The 8687-nt window shown below is 51.3% G+C and overlaps 1 protein-coding gene across 1 annotated transcript; it reads left to right on the top strand.

Annotated features, from left to right (window-relative positions):
- The first annotated feature begins 2562 nt into the window (after positions 1 to 2562).
- Positions 2563 to 8033, top strand: Foxa1 (forkhead box A1). Its single transcript, XM_028869774.2, has 2 exons — positions 2563 to 3005; positions 5332 to 8033. Exons 1-2 carry the CDS (start codon positions 2934 to 2936, stop codon positions 6661 to 6663), a joined length of 1404 nt encoding a protein of 467 aa, XP_028725607.1. The 5' UTR covers positions 2563 to 2933; the 3' UTR covers positions 6664 to 8033.
- The last annotated feature ends 654 nt before the right edge of the window (positions 8034 to 8687 follow it).

Here is an 8687-nt window from a genome sequence, read left to right as displayed (position 1 = left end):
TATGAGAAGTAATCCAACTACTGCTTTTCCTTCTACGTGGCTTCAGACCGTCGACTCAGAATCAAAACTCCTGGCTGCCTGACGCCTTCTCTAGTTCAATCCAGTCTAGCCTGGCGGTGTTCCGAGAACGTACACACAGGAGGCGCTGTTTGCAGTAACTGGGTCTCGGACCCTAGACCACCAGGATCAAGGCTTTAACCCCGGCAGAATTCCACTCTGTACCACCACTCTTGGATTTTGAAGGTGCTTGCGAAAAATTTCACTGTGGTTTCACTCTAGGAAAGGCCCCCTTCTCCTTTTAAGTAGCCTCGTGGATTTGCAAAACAGACGGAAAGAAAGAACATGTGATATTTTAATCAACCCCCTTCCACGTGACAAGGTAGCGTCCTCCCCCGCCCCCGCGCCCCCCCCCTCAGGCATCAGCTTTTTATGCTCTGTATGAAGCCTTTACTAAGTTGTTACTAGCCACAGGAAATGTAAGTCACTCTAGGTGTTGTAGAAGATCCAAGAAGGCAACAGAGAACCAGTCACGGAGGAACAAGGAAGCGCCTGGCCCTGGAAGTCCCCAGGACCAGACTGAGGAAGCCCAGCATCCGTGTGCTTTATAAACCAAGGTCCTGCTGATGGTGGGAACTTTCCACAAAAGAATTACTTTCTGACACACATCCATAGACACACATTGACATAACTGTGGGGGTGACTTCCAGTCACAGGAGCAGGCTAGGCTAGGAGAGGGTGGCCTCCTCTGCTGAGTTCTAGGTAGATTCAATTCCACTCTCATGCCTTTGCTTACAACGTGATGTCTACACACACACACACACACACACACACACACACACACACACACACACACTTTTTGTTCAAAAAGGAATTGTAATCCAATGCTTTTATCTTTTTTTATTTCCTTAACTACACATCTTCACCTTCTCTGCTCCCCTGCTGATTTAAAAGATTTGTTTGGTTCAAGGATTTAACGTGATTCTCTTGCCAGATTTCAAGAAAGAAAGATTTAAAAGAACAAAGCACGGGGTGGTGGGGGGTGGGTATCTATTTGGAAGACAAGTAAAAACGCATTCCTTCAAATGAGATTAATTACCTTTAAAAAAAAAAACTTGGCAAAACAAGAATATTTTAGTCTCTTGATCACTTTAGAGTTTATTTCATTGCTTCTAAAGGAAATCTAGTAAAATCTACAGCCTGGCGCAACACACGGAGGACCACACAGTCACATTCCCTTAGAAACGTACTCGGTCGAGATACACGTTCCCCAACACATTCAGTCAGTCGCTCAGAAGTAGGCAGCTTCTCCGAACCTATCACAAACTGTCGACCCAAATCGAATCTCTTTGATTAGTCTCTTTCCGCAGGACAAGAGGACAAGCCACTACCTGGGAAGAACTGGTAGGAGGCAAAAAGGCTTTGAGTGGGGGTGAATTTTCCACAGTCGTCCCGGACCTTTTGATAGCCTGATACCCTCGCCCCTCTCCTCCAGGTTAGAGACCGGGCACTACTGTGGGCTGACTCTAGCTTCAGGCTGGTACCTCCTCTAGCGTGGCAGATGCGTTCCGGCACCCCAAGCCCTTACGCTCCCTGTTGACGCCGGTGTTTAGGGAGATGTCCCCTCCCCCTGACCTTTCTCTATCAGAAACCAGACGGTCGCCTCCAGCTCGGTCCCGGAGGCTGCAGAAGGGGGGTTGGAGGGAGGAGGAGCCCGGCCGAGAGAGAGGCAGGCCCTATCACACAAACATCTGCTCTCAGTTTCTTCCTCTTTCTGATCGCTGCAGATGACAAGGGGAGTGGAGTGGACTGAGGCGGAAAAAGAAAAAAAAAGTTATGTCATAAAAATATAAAACGGTGCTGTGACTCACCTGCTCTTAGCCGCAGGTACGAGTTTCGTGGCAGCGCCTCCGTTCTGCTAGCCAGGAGCCCAGGTCGGCCTAACGTCACCTGCTCGGCTGACTCAGATGACTGGGTTTCTAGTGACGAGGCAAAAGTGGGGCTTTTTTTCCCTTTACAAGCCCAAAGCCTGGGAAGTGGGAGCGAGGGGGGGGGGGCATCTCTCAGGGTTGAACTTTGGGTCAAGAATCGGGGTGGGGGAGCCAAGGAGCCCAGGGACCCAGAACCGAGTCGCAGTCAGGTCCAGAGGGTTAGTGAGCGCCTCTGGGAGGGAACTCGGGGTCATTCAGCGAGCATGGTCCCTGCGCTGGAGATCTGACGCCAGCGCCCGGGTCCTTCTCCCGCAGCTCTGCTGGGTCTAGAGCCCTGGCCTGTCCTCCAGGCACCGCCTATTTTTTTTTTTTTTTTTCCTTTTCCAAAGGGGGTCACACACACACACACACAGAGAGACCCAACCCGCCCCATTTTTCCTCTTTCCCTAGCCTCGGGGCTTAAACCAATTACACTGCTTTGTAAACAAAGTGAGGGCCAGGTTTGGGTGGGGGGGAGGGGGCTGGCGGGAGGGGCGCGGGGGGCGTGCGGCGCTGGCGCGGCGGGGCGGGAGGCGCGGCGGCCGGACTGGCGGGCGGCCGCCTCGCAGGTGCACCTCGGGCTTTGTAGGTGCGAGCGTCTTTGTGCGGCGGACAAATGGGGAGAGGACGAGGAGGTGGGCACTCGGGCGACGTAAGATCCACATCAGCTCAACTGCACTCGCTGCGCACAGGCCGCCCGCTCACTTCCCGCGGAGGCGCTGCCGGGCGCCGCGCTTCGCGGCCGCCTCCCGTCCCCGGCGCTGCCCCCTCCCGCCGCGCCGCCGCCGCCGCCGCCGCGCACGCCGCGCCCCGCAGCGCCCGGCTTCCTCCTCGCTGGGGTGGCGCTGGGCCCTCGAGCGCACCGGTGACCGCAGCGGCTCCGCGCCCCTCCCCCGCCGCGCGCAGCGCACCCGCCCGTCGCTCCGCACTGGGTTGGATGGTCGCGTCGGTCGGGGTGGCTCCAGGATGTTAGGGACTGTGAAGATGGAAGGGCATGAGAGCAGCGACTGGAACAGCTACTACGCGGACACGCAGGAGGTGAGAGGCGGGCAGGCGGCGGGGCGTCCCCAGAGTCGGTGTCCGGGGAGACCCCGGCGAGGTGGGCTCCTGCGGGGACTAGGGCGAGCGGGCTGGGGGGCGGCTCGACCAAGGCGCGGCTCCCAGTGTGGCCCCCCCTGCCCGGGTTTCCTTGCCAGCCCGCTGCCCGCTGGGTGCTGGCGCTTGAAGCGAGCAGAGAGTCTTAGGAAACTCTGGGCTTTGAAAACACCCGCTCCGGGAAGCACTTGCCTTTGCCCCGCGGAGAGCGGGAGCCGGAGCCTGGCCCCGGGAGCCGCGGGGGTGGCGGGCGGGCTCCCGCCGGAGTTAAAAGCAACTCCGAGAGTTGGTGTTCGCTTACTGGGCGGCCTCTCGGTCCCGCCAGTTAATTCGCCGACGTCCTTGGATAAAAACGATCTGCCGCGGAAGTTTGGCTTCTTCATGACGAACGATTTCTAAATTTTATAAAACTTATTCTTCAAAAGCCCCGTTTGCAGAAAAGTGTGACCGTTCCTCTCTAGGACCGCTGGGTGGCGCTAGTGCGAACCGAATCATTTTCCAGAACTCAGGGCCAAGAACCTGTTTCTCTTCATTGTCCCCTTGGAGGCATGTTCACGGGGTTTATTTTACATTGTGCACAAAAGCATTGCAAGGAAAATCAGGTACAGGCAGGGCCACTACCTATTAAAAATACTTTTCTAGAAACAGTTGCCGATTACCTACAAAAGTTTAATTTACCGTTATCGAAAACTCTTACTGAGAAAGCCTCGTGCGATCTTGGGGAGAGAGCTAGAAAATAAACCCCAAAGTAAAAAGTACTTTTTAAGATCTATACAGAATCTGAAAACCCCTTCATGACAGTGTATTTATTCGTCTCTGTGTTTATTTGGGAACCATGCCTTTTGGAATCTTCATATTTAAGTCTACCCATCTCTTAGGTTTTCAGAGGGAGTTACATTTGCTGATGAACATAAATTTAAGAACATCAATACTGTGTGTTAGATTACCAGAAACTCAGTTATATGTCAGGGCTCTGTATTCCCTAACCACCTAGTTGTTCTCTGGATTGCTAATGACGAGGATGCCATTTGCTGATGATTTTAATAGGAGCTCAGGCCACTTTCAGGGGTTTAATTTTGAGGCAGTCACCTCGGCCCACCAGAGAAGATCCCTATGGAAAGAGCTTTCTTACATCTCAAAGCTGGGAGTTAGAAAGCAGAATAGCGTTGAGAGAAAGTAAGTAGAGTTTGACTTGGGAATTTAAAATTATCCCAAACTACTCATGTAGTTTCAAAGCCCGGGCTTTGATATGAGCTGCAGCAAGTATCAGTTATAGGGTGTGTGTGTGTGTGTGTGTGTGTGTGTGTGTGTGTGTGTGTGTAAATTGTGTTACCAAATATTTCAGTTGTTAGAGGACTGCAAATAGGTAACAGACTTAATGCAAGGTTTTTTTAGTAGCTCCCAGAGCTGTACATGTAGCCACGTTAAAATTAAATATAGGTACCGCGTTGTCCTGCTGTGCACCTTATTTTTAATTTTGTTTTTCCAGAATTTTATTTAACTTGTGAGTTTTCTTCTTTTAAAATGTTAACATTGTTACAAGAGGTGAAAAAGCAATACTTCTAAGCATAATAACATAATAGCTAGCTTTGGCTCCAGCTCCTAAGACAAAGCCAGTTTCTGGGAGATGAGTAATTGGGATAGGGGATCATATGGGAATACAGGCGATTTACTGTATGGGTGGGAGTTTAACAGCAGCCAGCCCCATGCCTACTGCTGTGCGGCCAGAGGTGCCTGCCAGACCTCGGCAGTGTGGGCGCCTAGCTGGTGCCCCGTTTCATTCATCATCCAGCAGGCCCGTGTGGAACCTACATCACCGTAGGTGGTGAAGAAGCTCAGACATGAATTCTATTTTCTATTTTCGGAGTTTCAAAACTGGTTTGGCCCAAAGGCAGTGTGTCTAGGCTGGTCTGGGGGGGGGGTGAATACTTTGGGTATAGCCTGCCGTGGATGAAATCGAAGGGGGACCTTAGAAGCCAGCCCCTGATCCAGGCATGTAAGGCGATTACACATCTTCCCGGGGACATATTTTCTGTGAGCACTAATCTTTCCTGCCTGCAGCGCTAGGATTTCCCCCCTGCGGTGTAAGCCATCTTTGCGTGGGGAGGGACGGGCGTCGAACAGTTTGCCCTGGCTAGGGAGTTCCCGGGCTTTGCAAAAAAAAACGCTGTTCACTCGCCCCCGGGGCTCGCCCCATGGCCAGCCAAACTCCAGGGCACACGACTAACCCCGCCCTTCGGGGCCTCTTCCCTGGCTGTCTCCGCTCCAGGCCTACTCCTCTGTCCCGGTCAGCAACATGAACTCCGGCCTGGGCTCCATGAACTCCATGAACACTTACATGACCATGAACACCATGACCACGAGCGGCAACATGACACCGGCTTCCTTCAACATGTCCTACGCCAACCCGGGCCTCGGGGCCGGCCTGAGTCCCGGGGCTGTGGCCGGTATGCCCGGGGGCTCTGCAGGAACCATGAACAGCATGACGGCAGGCGTCACGGCCATGGGCGCAGCGCTGAGCCCGGGAGGCATGGGCTCCATGGGCGCGCAGCCCGCCGCCTCTATGAACGGCCTGGGCCCCTACGCGGCCGCCATGAACCCGTGCATGAGCCCCATGGCGTACGCGCCGTCCAACCTGGGCCGCAGCCGCGCGGGGGGCGGCGGCGACGCCAAGACGTTCAAGCGCAGCTACCCGCACGCCAAGCCGCCCTACTCCTACATCTCGCTCATCACCATGGCCATCCAGCAGGCGCCCAGCAAGATGCTCACGCTGAGCGAGATCTACCAGTGGATCATGGACCTCTTCCCCTACTACCGTCAAAACCAGCAGCGCTGGCAGAACTCCATCCGCCACTCGCTGTCTTTCAACGACTGTTTCGTCAAGGTGGCGCGGTCCCCGGACAAGCCCGGCAAGGGCTCCTACTGGACGCTGCACCCGGACTCCGGCAACATGTTCGAGAACGGTTGCTACCTGCGCCGTCAAAAGCGCTTCAAGTGTGAGAAGCAGCCCGGGGCCGGAGGCGGGAGCGGGGGCGCCGGCTCCAAGGGTGGCCCCGAAAGCCGCAAGGACCCCTCCGGCGGCCCAGGGAACCCCGCCGAGTCGCCCCTTCACCGGGGTGTGCACGGGAAGGCTAGCCAGCTAGAGGGCGCGCCGGCCCCCGGGCCCGCCGCCAGCCCCCAGACTCTGGACCACAGCGGGGCCACGGCGACAGGGGGCGCTTCGGAGTTGAAGTCTCCAGCCTCTTCCTCGGCGCCCCCCATAAGCTCCGGGCCAGGGGCGCTGGCATCGGTACCCCCCTCTCACCCGGCGCACGGCCTGGCGCCCCACGAATCGCAGCTGCACCTGAAAGGGGACCCCCACTACTCTTTTAACCACCCGTTCTCCATCAACAACCTCATGTCCTCCTCCGAGCAACAGCATAAGCTGGACTTCAAGGCCTACGAGCAGGCACTGCAGTACTCTACCTACGGTGCCGCCTTGCCCGCCAGCCTGCCCCTGGGCAGCGCCTCGGTGGCCACCAGGAGCCCCATCGAGCCCTCAGCCCTGGAGCCGGCCTACTACCAAGGTGTGTATTCCAGACCCGTGCTAAATACTTCCTAGCTCCCAGGACTTGGGGGTTTGTCTGCATGGCCGACCTGGTGGTAGCAGGAGAGAAAAACAAAAAACCAACAGCAAACAAAACCACACACGCCAAACCAACCACATAATAAAATCCCAACTATTTTTTATTTTTCGTGCACACTTCTCCCCGGTGCAAAGGACTGTTACTTTATTATTGTATTCAACACTCGTTGTGTGTATTATTACAAAAACAACCGACTCCATACCAACCAATCTTTTTCCCCCCTGCGGAAGTTTAATGATCCATAAATGTATATATAGAAAATCTTCCTCCTTTGCCCTCTCGCCCTTTCGCTCTCTCCCCTGTGGACACATTCTAGTCTGTGCAGGGCTTATTTAAAAAAAAGAAAATGGTCAAGTTTGTAAACTATTTGTTCGTGCTTTTTTGTTTTGTTTTGTTTTGTTGTTGTTGCCCCTCCTTATCTAAGCCCACCACACGAGTTTACAGGTCTGTGGCAATACTCTTAACTCAGTAAACATGGAAATGGAACAGGAATAAACAGAGCAGGGCCTCTTGAGAAGGCTGGAAGACAGTACTGCCATTATGCAGTGAGGTATCAGCGGGTTCCACATCAGAGCCATCTCTGTTCAGCTTACGTTTCTGATGCACTCAGATAATGGACGTCTTTAAATGAAATACATATATATTGTCTGTGGACTTAGTCATGTTCACATATGAAGACCTCCGTCCACTTTTGCATAACATGTAGAGGTAATAGGTAGGTGATAGACATACTACATTTTCAAACATTGCCTGACCGAGTTACAAGGATCCCCTCCACACTTGTCCTCTCTACCCACGTATGACCCTGAGAACCAATCCCCCCCTAACTCTGCTCCTTGCTCTGCGGAGTGCCATGGTCATGTCATTCTGAGGTCACATGTATAAAATTAGCTTTTGTGTATGTATACCATTTAAAGGATTTTTTTCCCAGGGGAAAAAAAGGAAGTATCATATTATTGAGGAGAGAGAAATGATAAGAAATGCATTTCCAAATTTTGTCCGACGTTCCCAAATCCCAAATGTGGCCATTTTAGTTGTTGCATCCAGTGTTCATGCACTTTCATAGTTGGACATAGTGTCAGTTTTAGACAAACGGGTTCATTATCATTCCTCTTTGCTTTCTCAATGTTAATTTATTGCATGGTTTATTCTTTTTCTTTACAGCTGAAATTGCTTTAATTGATGGTTAAAATGACAATTTTAAAAATGTTAATTTTTATCCATGTGATTGTAATTAAGATATTTTGATTTAAATAACAAGAATAATATGAGATTTTAATCTGTGGAATATGTTCCCAATCATTTGCAGTTAAGGAATTTAAATAAATCAAATGTTAACAACAAAGAATTTCTGTCATTTTTCCTTCATTTAAAATCCAAAAATAGATCTTTAATTAAAATCCAAAATAGATCTTCGGAATAGGGCATTTTTCAGATTCTGGAATTTAATATAAAAGACCAACAGGGATAAAATCTAAAATAAGATGGTTTCATCTACAGCTTAAATGAATTGTATAACTAGTAAAATGTAGTGAAAGAAATTCAATTAAAGTAGGTAGATAACCTGACACTATTCCAAGAACTGAGGTTTTAAAAATTCTTTATTCCCAGTAATGTTTACTTCAGTTTTTGTGTGGGGATGGGGCATGGGGGTTTTAACCCTCTTGTGTCTCTTTTTAAGTTTTTTCCTCGTTTGAAATTAAATTATTAATCCCCTATTTTTTCTAACTCAAGAAGTATCTGAATGAGAAAAAAATAGCAGCGGCGGCTGCTAAAATTAAGTTATCTATCACAGGCTCTGAACCCTCCTGTGAAAAGAGAAACAAAACTCAGCTATCGTGGTAGGTTTGGAGAGCGAGGAGGAGAGCAGTTAATTCATTCCTGCGGCGGGATGGGGGGGGGGGAGCTTTGTGAGTATTTCAGGGTAGCTGCTGTTTTGCGTTTTGTGAAGATATTTTTAAAATATTGTTTCCAAGAACTTAAACCTGATGGTTTGTTT

The sequence above is a fragment of the Peromyscus leucopus genome, chromosome 14 (assembly GCF_004664715.2).
Source record: "Peromyscus leucopus breed LL Stock chromosome 14, UCI_PerLeu_2.1, whole genome shotgun sequence".
NCBI classification, from domain to species: domain Eukaryota; kingdom Metazoa; phylum Chordata; class Mammalia; order Rodentia; family Cricetidae; genus Peromyscus; species Peromyscus leucopus.
This window is presented reverse-complemented; position numbering and strand designations above follow the sequence as displayed.

Excerpts from the sequence above, each read along its gene's own strand:
- Foxa1 (XM_028869774.2), top strand. The coding sequence starts at position 2,934 with ATGTTAGGGACTGTGAAGATGGAAGGGCATGAGAGCAGCGACTGGAAC. Across the intron at positions 3,006-5,331 it reads ACTACGCGGACACGCAGGAG|GCCTACTCCTCTGTCCCGGT; the intron begins GTGAGAGGCGGG and ends TCTCCGCTCCAG.